The sequence below is a fragment of the Betta splendens genome, chromosome 9, assembly GCF_900634795.4.
Source record: "Betta splendens chromosome 9, fBetSpl5.4, whole genome shotgun sequence".
NCBI classification, from domain to species: Eukaryota; Metazoa; Chordata; class Actinopteri; order Anabantiformes; family Osphronemidae; genus Betta; species Betta splendens.
In genome coordinates this window covers 4,607,980-4,622,439 of record NC_040889.2, presented here as the reverse complement: position 1 = coordinate 4,622,439, position 14,460 = coordinate 4,607,980, and the positions used below count along the sequence as shown (strand labels likewise).

The 14,460-nt window shown below is 44.4% G+C and overlaps 2 protein-coding genes across 14 annotated transcripts in view; one reads left to right on the top strand and one right to left on the bottom strand.

Moving 5' to 3' along the window:
• The window catches only part of lrmp (lymphoid-restricted membrane protein), a 23,652-nt gene extending 13,570 nt beyond the window's left edge, over positions 1–10,082 (top strand). For 5 of the 12 annotated variants that reach the window (XM_041072194.2, XM_055511605.1, XM_055511606.1 and 2 more), the window contains 18 exons: positions 741–828; positions 3,893–3,939; positions 4,056–4,144; positions 4,264–4,454; positions 4,842–4,926; positions 5,058–5,112; positions 5,198–5,225; positions 5,374–5,514; positions 5,617–5,751; positions 5,844–5,991; positions 6,119–6,153; positions 6,224–6,289; positions 6,432–6,490; positions 6,738–6,836; positions 7,554–7,682; positions 8,272–8,298; positions 8,847–8,998; positions 9,081–10,082. In XM_041072194.2, coding sequence (XP_040928128.1) covers positions 741–828; positions 3,893–3,939; positions 4,056–4,144; positions 4,264–4,454; positions 4,842–4,926; positions 5,058–5,112; positions 5,198–5,225; positions 5,374–5,514; positions 5,617–5,751; positions 5,844–5,991; positions 6,119–6,153; positions 6,224–6,289; positions 6,432–6,490; positions 6,738–6,836; positions 7,554–7,682; positions 8,272–8,298; positions 8,847–8,998; positions 9,081–9,223 — 1,717 coding nt within the window. In that variant the 3' untranslated portion in view covers positions 9,224–10,082. Of the gene's footprint in view, positions 1–740; positions 829–3,892; positions 3,940–4,055; positions 4,145–4,263; positions 4,455–4,841; positions 4,927–5,057; positions 5,113–5,197; positions 5,226–5,373; positions 5,515–5,616; positions 5,752–5,843; positions 5,992–6,118; positions 6,154–6,223; positions 6,290–6,431; positions 6,491–6,737; positions 7,530–7,553; positions 7,683–8,271; positions 8,299–8,846; positions 8,999–9,080 lie in introns of those variants that run through there. The other 7 variants (XM_055511607.1, XM_055511604.1, XM_055511609.1 and 4 more) reach the window with 7 other exon arrangements.
• On the bottom strand, positions 9,759–14,460 carry dnai7 (dynein axonemal intermediate chain 7). Of its 2 annotated transcripts, XM_029161576.3 has the most exons (17): positions 14,329–14,443; positions 14,017–14,034; positions 13,730–13,814; positions 13,566–13,651; positions 13,361–13,465; positions 13,095–13,232; positions 12,854–12,988; positions 12,632–12,735; positions 12,409–12,567; positions 12,178–12,286; positions 12,011–12,101; positions 11,755–11,897; positions 11,521–11,677; positions 11,201–11,409; positions 10,951–11,109; positions 10,701–10,814; positions 9,759–10,411 (listed from the first exon to the last, which is right to left on the bottom strand). In XM_029161576.3, the coding sequence occupies exons 1-17, from the start codon at positions 14,383–14,385 to the stop codon at positions 10,136–10,138; spliced, it is 2,145 nt and encodes a 714-aa protein (XP_029017409.1). In that variant the 5' UTR covers positions 14,386–14,443; the 3' UTR covers positions 9,759–10,135. The 2 variants fall into 2 exon arrangements, with proteins under 2 accessions (XP_029017409.1, XP_029017410.1); XM_029161577.2 differs by lacking the exon at positions 14,017–14,034 and having other exon boundaries at positions 14,329–14,460.

The window sequence follows — 14,460 nt, the reverse complement described above, 5'->3', positions numbered from 1 at the left end:
AAAAAAATATATTTAATGACTGTCAACAAAATATCAGGTACTGCTGAAATGTGTTGCAGTCTTTTGCCACTAGAGGACGTTAAAGAGTGGGGTTATCAATTCTAGCTAAACTACTTAAACACACACAATACTTCAATACTACTTTCATTCAGTAGTAGTTCCACTGGTAAAAGGAAAGGAATCTGCCTGAGTAATACAATATTTTGCATCATAAAAAGTAAGGTGAGCTTTCATATCGTCCACTCAATGTTCAACTGGTGATACACTCGCTGTTAATGATATTGATTGATTGATTGAAAAGTACTGCCACATCTAAAAAGTACCAGGATGATAAATCATAATAGAATCAACGTAGAAGCATAAGCTACAGTAGCATGTAGCTTTATTCGGCATCCTAACTGGTTTCCGTGACAGTAAAAGTTAGCCCTGGAAAGGCTTGAGGTTGATGCCATCTAAGGCTGGGGCAGTCACAGTGCCCACTTCACCGCGTTTCATAATTTCCCTATGACTTCGTTCATATTTGCTAGTAAAATGGGTGTTTTCCTTGCTGTGGGAGGAGTGTGCAGGCTTATTGGTATCTCTGGAGCCATACTTTGCATAGACACAGTCCACCTACAGAGAGTTAAAGACTCTTCCTCATGTCTCGCGCTCGCATTCACATTTCTTCATTTTGGATCATTAGACAGCAGGAATGAGAGAAATCATATCGCTTGACCTTTGACCCTTTCACCTGTGGCCAGCACTGAGCCCACCTGTGTGGCCCAAAGAGGAGCAGAAGAGAAGGAAGACGAGGCGAGCCCGAGCCCGGGAGATATGAGTCGTACTAAGGTTAGTAGCAAAGGGGAAGTTATTTTGTATCATTTCCTCTATTCTCTTCAGCAGTTGTCCACTGTTGCTGCTCCTTCCTCTTTCTGTTATTTTGCTGCTTCATATGTTGTCTCGGGGAGCAGGTGTGTTTTGAAGTGTAGGATGCTTGCAGTCAGTCGACAGAGAATAGCTGAAAGGGAGTTCCTGCCCTGGCCAAGGAGGGGAGCAGAGGTGAAAGATCAGAGTATCCTCACCTCTCCAACCACTGACACAGGGAATATCAGGATGAGCTGTTCTCTCTGATCTCTGTTGCTAACAGGCAGGTTTATTATACTTAATAATAATAATCTACAAAGTGTCATTAAGTGTTTCAGCATCATGCTTTATGATGTAAATTAGGGTAGAGCGTTAAGTTTAAATTTGGCTTGAGTACGTTATTACCTTATTACTATTATTCGTCACTTTTAGACAGCAGTGTGCAGCCAAAATGTTTAGCCAAATACAAATGTGGCTACCTTTCAGGATTCTGAATTAACTATGTTTTACAGGAAGAAAAGGCACCTGAGACTTTCTGAACATAATAATTTGGCTATATTCAAATAATAGCTTCGCTTGTAAATGAAAGACATTTTAATAGGTTTGTTGGGATTTCCATGTGAATAATTGCCTTTTAAGGGTGCCTCACAGCTTCAGGATTTGGTTCAAATGAATCGAACTCAAGTTCGTTTTCCCTCTTGGTGCGGTTTGTTTTGTCTGGTGTGAACATGGTAGTCGAGTGCGCACCACAACAACTGCACAGAGACCCCCAAAATGAGGTGCTCTCGAGCCGCATCAAATGGCAAACTTTGGTGCGGTCCTCCTGGTGAGAACGCGTACCGAACCAAAACGGGACCAAAGGCAGCTAATCACATGATTTGGTAAAATCTTCGGCTGATTTACATAACACGCTGCCTCCTGTATTGCTGGTGGCTCCAATATATTATTGGATTATATTGATGTGCATCAATATATTGTTTTCTAGCTGTAACTGCACTTGATTTTGAAACTGTAAGATTGGTGGTAAATGCAAAAAATGTAATAGAAACGTAGGCCACGTAGGTTGACCTCCATCGTAAAACTGTCTCTCTTGTTACGGAAATGTGAAGTGGTCCACAACACGGGACCTTTTTACTTTTTACTTTTCTGCTCCTGCGGCAGACAGACACATCTGACCAATCAGCAGAGAGAACGTTTTTATGTGGTTTGAAGTGAAGTGTATGGAGTCAAATTAGGGTCAGGCTTTATATGCGTGCGTAACCAGATTTGTACTTGTAGACTTAGTGGGGCCATACCATGCTTACACTTATAATTTGGGGCGTTAAAATACTACTAAAAACACGTCTGTAACGTAAACTGGTGTTCCATGAGAGAGTGACCACGTTAACTGATGGCCGACTTTTCCTGTTGTTTTACCTGGTGACATCCTGTTAGCCGTCCCTGTCGGTGCCTTGGTTTACATTACCTCTGTTAGCACGTGCGCTCTCTTTGACAGAGTGATCTATGGATGGAGCGTAGCTATAACTTGTGTTTTGTGGAGTGTTTCTTTTGAACGATCGGGAGCGTCCCGTCCTTTACCAATTTACCTGTTACCTGCCAGCAGGCGCTGTCAGCGCCCAAGTAAACTGTGGGTGAAGCGTAGCAGAGTCAGAGCGGTGCAGGTCTCAGCTGACGGTTGAAAATGAGTCTGCGAACTAAATAAACGATCGCTTTTCTCAGACCAAGCTTTCTTTCCGTGTCTTTGGTATCGGTGACATCTTGAGAGATTCTGCAGCTACACTGGGCTTCCGTCTCCTTGTAGACAGTGTTGTTCAACGAGAAGCACCGTGATTCTGCAATGAAATCCAAGCCTGTCTAACAACTGCATTATATGTCAGGCTGTTAAAGCATTGTTAAAGTAAACGTGTTTATTGTGGTCTGATATACGACCACACAGAGTCACAATGGTAGCGTTACTAGAACACACCCCCCTTAACTCCAGCTGCATCATAACATAGCATGGCATTGCTAATAGCCTGTCGGCTAACATGCTACATTGACCTATGATGACACCAGTTTACTGTTCGCGCAACTGCATCACCTCTTCAAATCACGAGCGTAACATCACCGTTCATACACATGAATATGAGCCGTCATGTCTGTCTGATCATTAAATATAATTAACGTCATCAGTCAGTGGACTAGCTTGTTGCTGCTTGTGGAGCTTTTAGGATCTGCTGTGCCACGTCAAAGGACTGACAACTTCCTTGTTCATTAGCTAAATCAGAGCATGGAGGCAAATTAAGGTCACGTTATTTTACTTGTGAATTTAGCCACGATTTTTGCATAATTTTAACGCCCCAAATTATAAGTGTAAGCATGGTATTGAAACAGAACCGAACCAAGGCATAATTGCTACAAGTTTGCAAACTCATTAACTGATTTAGACAAAAGCAAACAAATTAAGGTGTGAAAGCACCCTAAAACTAAAGGTTGTGAAGGTATAACTGTTTTAATTTTTACTCTTATTAAAATGTTTGGTATCTGTATCTTTAGTCAGTGACATAAAATCCTCTGTGTTTTGAATTATGCTGCTCTTTCCCCAACAGAAGAAAAACCAATGTGATGTATGCTCATTACACAACATCCTATTGCCTTGCTTCAAGTGCTCACCTTGCATTACTTTTGCTGTGTGCATGTGTTTTCACACGCAGTCCGCCTCCACTACTTAACACTGCCAGTTTTACCGTGTTCTGTGAGCACCCTTCTCAGCAACACACACACACACACACACACACACACACACACACACACACACACACACACACACACACTCACTCATCAGGCTGCAGGGCTCTCCATGAAGCTTCCTATTATATAAGAAATCAGCCCAGTCTTTCTCTTCAACACTCTGTTCAGCCTAGATAGCATTTCACTGCCATGGGACAGGTATGTATGCATAGAAGTGTGCATGTGTCCTTCTTTTTAATGATTCACTATTTCTAGAGAAAAATGTTCTCTAAGGCCACCTGTCTGTTTCTCACCCCACCTCTTTTTCTGTTTATCTCAGAGCCTGAACTGTGACCAGTCCACAGACAGATCACCAGCAGAGGACAGGTGAGTCATTTCACTGGTAATACACTTGAATGTTTACTGGAGAGAACTCAGTAGGGGTCAGATTAATTTTTTTGTAAAACCTGTAGTAGTGTGTAAAAGTGCTCTGTGCGTTCCAGCACAAGCCTGCTACCGGTGGTGGTGGAGGAGGAGGAGAGCGTTCAGGATAGCACAGTCGAGGCACCAACAACAGATACCAACATGCCAGGTAGGAAACAACTCCAATCTCTGTAGACATACAAAATGTGATTCTCGCACAATGGACTGTAGTCCATTGTACTGTTTGTGTGCTACTTCGACCACCCACGCAACAACTCTTCCATCCAGGGACAGATCAGCTCGGCAGCAGCAAAATGACCACCTCTAACGGCAGCTCCCCTCAGTCGGGATCGTCCATCACACTCGCCAGCCAATCGGGGAATGGCATGGGAAGTGTGACCTCTGACCCCAGCCAGTCGGACGATAGCGGTGCCAGGAAGAACTCTCTTCTGCACCACGGGAAAAATAAAAGGCAGCTGGTAAGACCTGCTCTTACTCATCGTACTTCATTCTCTGCTGACTTACTTATATATACTTATACTATTATATATATGTGCACATTTCTGTCTTTAATATTTTTGCTTTTTATTTGCTAATTTTAATCCGTTCCTTTTTATTATTCTGTTGTGTAAAATGACTTGGGTGTAGATTTTATCAAATACCAGGATCATGTTAGATTAAGCTGGTAATTTGAGACCTTGTGAGTGTTGAAGTATGAGTATGAAGAGAAATATAGTTCTACCAGCACTTTGAGATGCTAACTGAGGAGAAAATGTATGTATGTTGAGGAGTGGAGAGAGGAGAGTTATAGTGAGGAAATGAGGGAGGAACAGAAGAAGGAAGTAAGATTTATCTGGACTTTGCAGGAGCTTTTGGGCAGCATGGAGGTCATCAGGGAGCAGAACTTCCAGGAGTACCAAAGTGAGACCAGTGTGATCAGTGAAAAGGAAGGTATGTGTGTTTTCATTGTGCACCATATGCTACAGTAGATGCAAAGCTTTCTATTAAACCAGTGACTGACTGTCGTGATCAGGCTGGTTTTATTATGCCACAATTTATCTGCTGATCATTATTCTTTCTAGCAAAGACGTCAAACATAACCGATAGCAATGACACCTGTAAAGATGATAAGAACAGGTAACAGGCACACTAACCCAATTTAACTCCTACTTCCATAATAACACGTGTATCAAAAGTCCTGATGATGGTTGTTTTCCTGCAGCTTGTTACCCAGTGACAAGGAAGTTGAGGTATGTACTATATGGTCCCACTGCTGTGCATTTAACTATTAATGATTCACTTTTTAAAATGTATTTAAAAATAATCTGCTCAGATCAGAAATGGCACCCAATACTTGTCTCACCATGAGCTTGTCTGTGTGTGTCTGTGTGTCCTCAGGCAGAGTTCCAGCGTCTGGCGCTGGGCTTTAAGTGTGACATGTTTACCCTGGAGAAGAGGCTCCGACTGGAGGAGAGGTCACGTGACCTGGCTGAGGAGAACGTCCGCAGGGAAGTGTCCAGCTGCCAGGGCTTACTGCAGGTGTGTGTGTGTGTGTGTGTGTGTGTGTGTGTGTCCACCTAGAGGCTAACACATTGCCATGTGAGAACAGTATCTGTACTGTCTTGTTACTACTCCTACCAGGCTCTAACTCCTCTGTGTGAGGATGATAACCAGTCCATGGAGATCATCCTTAGGCTCCAGAAGAACCTTGATATCCTCATCCAGTCCATGGCTAGGGTATCCAGTCGGTCTGAGATGCTTGGCGCCATTCATCAAGTGGGCATCAGGCATTTAAAATACAAACTAACACACATTTACTCCTGACGCGTATATAATCTGATGATTTGTTGTACGCTTGTTCGTGTCAGGAGAATCGCATTGGCAAAGCAGTGGAGGTGATGATCCAGCACGTGGAGAACCTGAGGAGGATGTACACCAAAGAGCACGCTGAGCTGTTGGAGCTGAGAGAGACGCTCATGCAGAATGAGAGGTCGTTTGGATCACAAACCGAAAGAGGTTGGATAATACACCTACAGTATATTAGCCGGAGCCTAATGAACCAATGTCACCTGATTCTAGTTAGTACAAATGTCAGCATGCTGTAACCTACACCATAAAGTGAATAATTTGTCCTGTTTTTTAGATGACTTCCGGGGCAAGAAGCTGCCACAGTACAAGGTGAGAATGTGCTCTCAAGGTGAGTTCATGTGGTAGCTCTGTATGTTAGTTGGTCTGTTTTTCCTCTCAGGCATCAGCTCGCAGAGTCAGCATAGCGGCGATCCCTCGTGGTGGAGCCAACATGCAATTTGACATGGTGAGGATCACAGCTCACCTACGTCCTTTGGGGAAATGACCACAGCCAAAATGTGCTCCACCACAGAGCGAGTTGCACTACACTGAAGGACCAGCTGATCTTTTAATTTACGTGATTGTGATATGTTGATGTCTCCCAACAGTCCAAAACACAGGACGGCTCAGAAGCTGAAGTGGAGAGGCTGACCCAGCGCTCACCATGGTAGGTATTTGTATGTGAGCTTCCCAGATGTAGTGAGTGAACTAAAGTGCCGGGTTGTACTGACGCGAAGTACAGTTGGAACAAAGGCATGACGACTATTCAAATTGCTTTTAGTTCACTCCGTCATTGTTTCTGGTGGGTGGAAAGCTGCCACTGTGTTTTTTTTTTTTTTTTTCCACTGAGTCATGATGTACTGTGATACGAGGGGTTGTTGTTGTTATGCAACTGTGATAACGGTGGTTTTCAGGAATGTGGCAGGGAAGAGCATGGCGCGCCCCCCACTAAAGCGCTTTGTTAGCTCTGCGGCCTGGGTTGACACTGAGGAGCCCTGTGTCATGATGAAGGGGTAAGAAATGTCAGGAGGAGGAGGATGAGACTGGTGAAAGCTGGTTCCGCCACACGCTGTTTCATTGCGGATACTGATGCATAAAGATGGCAGCTCTCTGGCGTGACATCGTTGCTGTATGGGAGCAGGACCTGATTTTAGATTACATGAAAAACCTCTTCAGTCTTTATTACTTGGACACAAAGCTAAAACAAAAAGCAGTGATGATGTCGAACCATACTGATGCCATTTGTGATGCGCCTGGGTCATTCTTGCATGGGGAAGTGTTTGAGAAGCCTGCATACGTTTCCTTTTTTTATTAACATGTAAAGTATGTGTGGATTTCAGTCTCCAATGCCACCATATGCTTTCAAATGTTTGGACGACAGATGTGGAATCATTTTCCGTGTTTTCCAAATATCTGAAAGGTTTCGCAATAGCTTCATGGGATTTTTGATGTGATGATGGAGCATTTAAATCGTAGGCGTGTGTTGTTGTTTTGCAAGAAAATGCAAATACATGAGCATGACTCACCATATTCACTAAATCCATTTCTGCTCTGCAGCAGGTGAATAATGGTGTCCGCGTCTTCCTGCTTGCGCTGGCTATGAACTGTATGCATGACATGAACGCGGGCACGCGTGTGCACGTACCAAAGTCGCTGTTGTTGCTCGTCCTTGACTGTGACGCCCTAACGGTGTGTTTGTGAATGCCTGATCCCCCCACGCATGCCCACAGGACGGCGTGCGACAGCACTGACCAGGCGGAGGAGAAGGAGGAGAAGGAGAAGCTGGTGGCAGAGAGGAGGAGGTCCAGTCTTAGTGAGCTGGGCAGCAAACTCACCTCCCTCATTCTGCCCCTCAAGACGTTAGTCCAACCAAATCCTGCTTTCTGCCGGCAAAGCCAAGAAGCTGGCTGCATCATGGAAAAGTTGATCATTTAGCTGTACTGAGGTTCCAATAGCTAGTATCACACATACAGTATGTGTGATATATAAACATCTATTTTGGTTCAGCCCTTGGGCCTGTGTCAGCCTAACGCTCACGATGTATTAACCCTGTGAGAACCTTAGGAACCAGCTAAGTGATGGAACTCTTTCATTACATGGGTCTGTCCTGGACTAGCTTCTCTGCTCCATTGGCTCAGGGTATTTTACTATGAGGGCTGGTAATCAGCTATTTCCTTCAACTGTTCATTGACTTGAGATCAGTGTATGTCAACACAACTAATATCTGAAGCCCTGCAATTTGTCTCATGCATGGATCTCAAGTTCTGACTTGCAATGTGTAAAATGTCCAACAGTCCACCTTGCTGTGTTTCGTCCACTGTCAATTACTAACCGTGCCAACAACTAAACTTTCTTTGTTTGTGAAGCCACTGATTATTTTTTGTGCAAGTGTACTGTATATTGTTCTGAACTTCCCCTTTCCTCTTTACCTGCCTCTGCATCACTCAGGGGTCAGGATGAATTGTTTGTAATGCTGTAAGTGTGCAGAGACAGTCTAACTGGGTATATTTGTAATCAAAGCATACATGCATGCCAGAGGCCTGTGTGCATCAGGCAGGAGTGCCAACCAAAGACCACTTAGACTTGCACTAAGTCCCATAATGGCTATAGAGTGATTTGGAGTAGCACTCCTGCTGTTGGCACATTCAAGGCCACAGTTACTTTGCTGCTTTTGCCCATTCCACTGGCATTAACTGTTGCTGATGGCTTTTTCATTACGCTGATCAAGGATGGCTTTGCATCTCTAACACTGCTCGAGTCAGGCTGCGAGATCGTGCCGAGCAGCAGCTTGTTAACTGCCATCTGTTGTATAAGTTACCACAAATGACCCACTGTTTTTACCAGAAAGTGTTGAAGACACTGTTCTGTGAAAACGTTCTGCCATGTCAGTGTCTCGTGCCCATCATTTTTGGTGACTTGATCATTTTCTTGCTCAATTGAACATCCTAATTCTCTGTTTCCATCCATTTCTCACCTTATGTGTTGTGCGGTAACAACTTATTCTCACTTCTTGCCTGCTGTAGTCCGAGCCCTTCCTCCAGCCCCATGTCTACAGACCCAGGAGCAACCCAGGCCCTGTCAAACAGCCTGACCTCGTCCCGGGCAACAACGGCAGCAGTAGCCAGAGGTGGCAGAGGCATCTGGCTTTGGTTGGCCATGGTAGTGATGCTGGCAGGTAAAGTTAGGTTCATTTCTCAGAATGCTTTTCTGCAAAGGCTAAAACTCCATAATGGCCAATTCACCATCATCTTTTGCAGGACTCTTGGCACTTCTGGCCAGCCTGGTGATGCAGCCAGCAGCGGATGCTGCTCCCGTGGGGACCGGGGACTCATGGATGACCATTCAGCAGCTACTGTGGCCCTATGCGGGGCTCCGGCACAATGGACAGCCACCCGTCTAGCCCACGAGACTTGGGGCGGATGACGTTATCAACCATTCGGCCTTCTGCACATTCTATACTATGCTGGTAAAGAAGAAAGGACACTGCACCATTGCTAAGCAAAAAGGCTGTTTGGATGTTTACTGGTGCCTGAAGATTCCCAACACAAGACTTTGAAAGCACATGTCAGGCCTCAGGATATTTAAACCTGTGGAGGATTTTATGCATCACATCACGTTTGCTATATTAGTCTGTGTGTGAATGCATGTCTGTGTTTTAAGAGAAGATATTTCAGGTGATGGTGACAACCACTGTCCTTAATGGACTTTTATGATCAGTGCCGCTTGCAACCATCTACCTGGACCCAAACCAATATGTTAAATCAGGCTAGATCAGTCATGAAACACTGACCAATCATGTTGCAGCTTAATCATGATATTTCTAAATCAGATCTCATGCAATGAGCCGCAAGTGTAGTTTTCCATTGACAAACATCATGGATGATGGCTCAGATTGCACAAAATGGCTTCCTAAACTCATTTAATGCACTCGAGGATAAAGGGGACTCAGACTTTTATTGGAACTTTCCATTCCTCACTGGTTTTAGAGAGAGATGTTTTATAACTTATAACTATATTCACTGGTAATAAAACTTTTTGTGTTTTTGAAATCTCTATGGGTTTATTAGTTTTGAAGTAGATTAATCAGGTTTTTTTAAGTTATAATTGTGTATTGTAAAGGTTTTAACACCAAAGGTTTTATTTTTATGTTTCATTTTTGCTGTGGAATGTCACCGTTTTCAACTTCATAAACTTTTTGTATGTTCCAAAGAAAAAGCATTCAGATTTGCACAAATAAAGTAGCTAATTCTACGATATAATGTTTATATGTGCTTAAAATTGTACACTGCTACTGACTTGATGTCACACACCATTAGGAATGCATGAGGGGCTTAGTGGCACACAGCAGACTCTGTACTGTATCAATGAACAGATAACTGGACTTTCGGGTCATATTGATGCCTTCGGCGCTCATGTTGTCCTGGAGCATGTGCATAAAGGTAGAGTGAAACTCGCTGCCGGGATAATGATCTGGAGCGAACGAGTCACTGGTCTCTGTGATCTGCAGCTTTAGACTCTTCTGGGCTCCTAGCAGGTAGAGGCTCCAGGAGTCCTTGGGCACGGGGTCGGGACCGAGGTGTTCACACACCTGTTACACGGAGGAAAAGCAATAAAATGGAAATTTGGTGTTTTGAATCTGACATTTGTTGAAATGAAGGTGAACAGTGACACGCTTCTCTTGAACACACGTCTGTGTGGCTATTCACAACTTCCCCTTCCTAATTCTGAACAGGTTAGTCTTTGTGCTCTACCTGGGCAGTGTGTGTGTGAGTGGTACTGGCACACACTCATTACAAATCAACCTACTGCATTTGGAGGAAAAGAGGAAAAAGCTTTGAGTACTGAATTAAATTAACCTAATGCTAGATTGAGAATACCTGCATGACCAGATGCTCGGCTCTGCATTTGGCGTTCCACTTGCTCCACGAGAAAGCACAGGCAGAGGCGAGCAGGGCCATCTGTTCGTAGGCAGCGTGTTCTGTGAGTGGGTCCTGAAGAGCGGAGAAAAGCACAAAGCGCGTTATGTAACTGGAAAATGAAACTAGTCGACAGCCAGATGACAGTAGAGCTGAGTAAAAAGCAGAATTGGTGGACTTTGTTCATGCTTTCTTTTGTAATTGCACACACTTTGCAACAGGTACTGATGTATTTGTCTGCATATTCGTCGACAAAGATGTTGATCCCTGCGTTGATCACGGCTCTCTGCAGGGCGGGGGCACTCATCCACTTCCCTGTCAGGTGAGTGAGGCCTTTGTGGTGCTGGGACTCCAACATACACTGGTCACCCTGTTCAAATTAAAGACTCTAATTAATAAGGAGCTATAATTTCTTACTCAGGTCAGATGTTGATGTGCGTGCTGTACATGTAGCTTCAAACCTTGATGGTAATGCTGACGTCGATTAGAGCTCCGTTGACGGTGAGAATGACGCAATCTTGACAGAGAGGCTTGAGCTCCCAGCTGCGGATGGGAAAGTTGGCGTATGTTTCCTGCATCAGCACAAAAGCGTGGAATGAGTCCATCTTGAAGGAGATCTTCGCGTCTTCGTGGGATGCATCCGTGACGCGGTCCATCCTCCACTGCTCACCTGGATGAGAGACCACCTGAGGTGCTATTTCTGATTTCACCTTTAAACGGGTTTACAGTTGGTGGCTCTTTTTTGTGTTAAAGTGTAACCCACAGAGCCTGTTGGTCATACCTGCAACATCCCAGCAAGCCACATGGGGAGGTTTCAAGAAGACAACTGAGTCAGGCAGCGTCACTGATACCCCAATAGGAAGTGAACTGAGTGTGGTGCCATCCTCCAGTGTGGTCTCCGTGGGGTAGGGAAAAACCTCTAGCCCCTTATTCAAAACCTGCGGAAATTGTGTTCACTTCCAGGTTAAAAGCTGGGCCTAGTGTAAAACAAAACCTCAAATAGTTTCCAGTCTACCTGTCTGATTTCCCAGCCGTTGACCTGGTAGGCTTGTGGCGGGAGACAGAATATGTCATAGTAGAAAATCCCACCCAGAGGTGTGTATTGCATCAAGTCCACCACCTGCACAACACTGGCTGGAGACGTCACATCCTCCTCAGCTGAAAGAGAAAAACATCAATCAATGTGAGTTGCAGCAGGGTTGAGCCGTGCATGGTGGAGCAGTTCAGTCCACATTTGGAGCGTCAGGAAACCTGAGGTCGGGCATCTTCACCTTTAAGTGCCTCCATCTGGGTCAGTATCTGGCCTGACTGGTGTTGTGCGAGCTGGGCACTGCTCCTCGTTGATTGCAGGCTCGCTGCACTCTGTACAATACTCACACAGTGAGAATACAGACAACGCACTGAAGTAAATTAAAGGCCAGCGCTACAGGGTTCTCACCTTCTGCCCTTCAGACTCCAGAATAGACATCACCTCTTCATCTTCTTTGGTCTCTCCGTTTATAGATACATCCATTTCCACTGCTATCGCATCACCACCTGTAAGAGACCTGGGAACAAACAAATAAAGGGAATGGAACAGATGAACATTTTTAGTGGCACAGACAAAACTATATCAGTAGAATGTACTGCTGTAGTAAAGGTATTAGACAAAGAACAAGTTCTTTCAGACCTGTGGCTGGTTGTGTACACTCTCTGATGAGCCATCCTGGCCAGCAAAGACAGGTGGTCATAACGTGTGTGGAGGATTCGTACAGCGATGTCGCTCACTGCCAGCTGCTTTGGAAGCTCAAAGCCCACGCTGGCCTCCTTGAAGTTCAAACCTTTAAACCTGGATGGGCCAGAAATGTTAAGGACTTGCCGTCTGTCACGTTGGTTCTACATCTTTTACAGACCTTGGGTTTTTCTTGAGGTTGGCCCAAAGGCAAAGGGTCACGTTGTCGTCTTTGACCACAGTCTGCATGTTACCTGTCTCGGTATCGATGCTCTCATTGGCTCTCTGTCAACAACGAGACACAGAATATTAGCAATTCTTTTTTATGCATATTTCACCTTGGTTGTTGCACCAAAAGGCAATTGATGTGCACAATAATGAATCATAATTTAGAACTTTCTACCTTAAGGATCTCTTCAGTGGCGACTTGGTGTTTGAAGTGAATCAGTTCCAGTAAGTTTATAAGAGCTTCCTGGTATTTCTCAGCCTCTTGTGGATCTGTAGCACCTCTGAGTAGCTCCTCCAGCTCTTCAACCAGCTACAAAGCACAAAATGTATTTGAACTCAGATTATTTAACAATATTCAGGAAATAATTACTTTCCTATAGACTAATATGCCATGTTGTGATGCTTATTCCACGGACCCATGTAGCACGTTTACACTGCTGGAGCACAGCTGTGATGTCGACTTCTGGGTCATCTCTCCATAAGCTGATGTATGTGTTTATATCCTGCACAACCGCGGGGTCTGGGGTGCCATCACAATGCACATACCTTTCCCACTGAAAAACAAGGAACACAGCCTAAATGTGTAAATCAGCAGACAAGTATGATTTTAGCATTTAGAACATTATGTTGTGTTTTATTGAACAGGGATATTAAAACAGATTATGTTGCCACACACACACACCTTTGCTTTCTCCACGGCATCTGTTTTCCATTTGGTCACTGCAGCATGATTCTCCTCCAGTAGATGGCGCAGTTCGTTCAGCTCATCATCTCTGCGCTCCCTGTCCTGCAGTACAAGCACAAAGTCCCACGTGCAGTACACCAGTAAAAACACACAATCATTGTGGATGACTAACCATGTATTGTTTTTGATCATGACACCTTACCTTTAGCTCTAGTCTCTCCAGCTCCTTCTCCTTTATCTCCCTTTCCTGTCTTTCCTGTTCTTCTCTCTCTGCTTGCCTTGCTTCCTCTACGAGGAAAACCCACATGAGGAGTGCAGCGCCTGAATACATATCCTACAACCAAACCGTGCTAAAGCAATATTTACCTTCCTCTCGCAGCCGCCTCTCCTCCTCCTCTCGCTGCTGCTTCAGCTTCTGAGCCTTATTCGGCTTACTTCCCTTTTTGGAGGACTTCGCACAGGCAAAAGCTGAATTTTAATATGAACAGCACCTTGTGTCTAGTAGTAAGTGTATTGGTGAGGTCAAGGGGGATCTGCAGTGACTCTGAGTCACGACACCTGACTGCATATCTCTCTATCCACACAACATGACATATGTACAAAAATATACACGTGTAAATATACTGAATGTACTGACTGCCTCTGGCTCGTACCTTTCTTTTCTTGAGTGGCTACCGTGCACAGGAAAAACAGAGAGGAGGTTAAAGAATGACATGCTTCTAAATCTTATAAATTGAAAGGTTAAAGTTCAGTTATAAGAAAATAAAAGCCTAGTGTTTAAACGTTCTTTCGGCTAACTCGCTATCTGTGACTTTTATCTATGACGTTATCTATGACCTCTCATTCTATTCGTTATAATTAGCAGTTAACGCTGCTGCAGTAGCTTTAGTTATATAATTATTATATAGTTAGTTTCAAACATTAAACAAGTTTGTCTTGTTTGAATTAAGGGTGTAAAAACTCACCATGACGAAACGGCCGAACCCCACAGCGTTCACATAACCATGGTAACGCACGCACATGCGCAGCTTTGTGTTTTGATTTACGACACGCCGAGGGGACGTACGGCAGCGAGTAGGATTGCACGTTCCACCGTC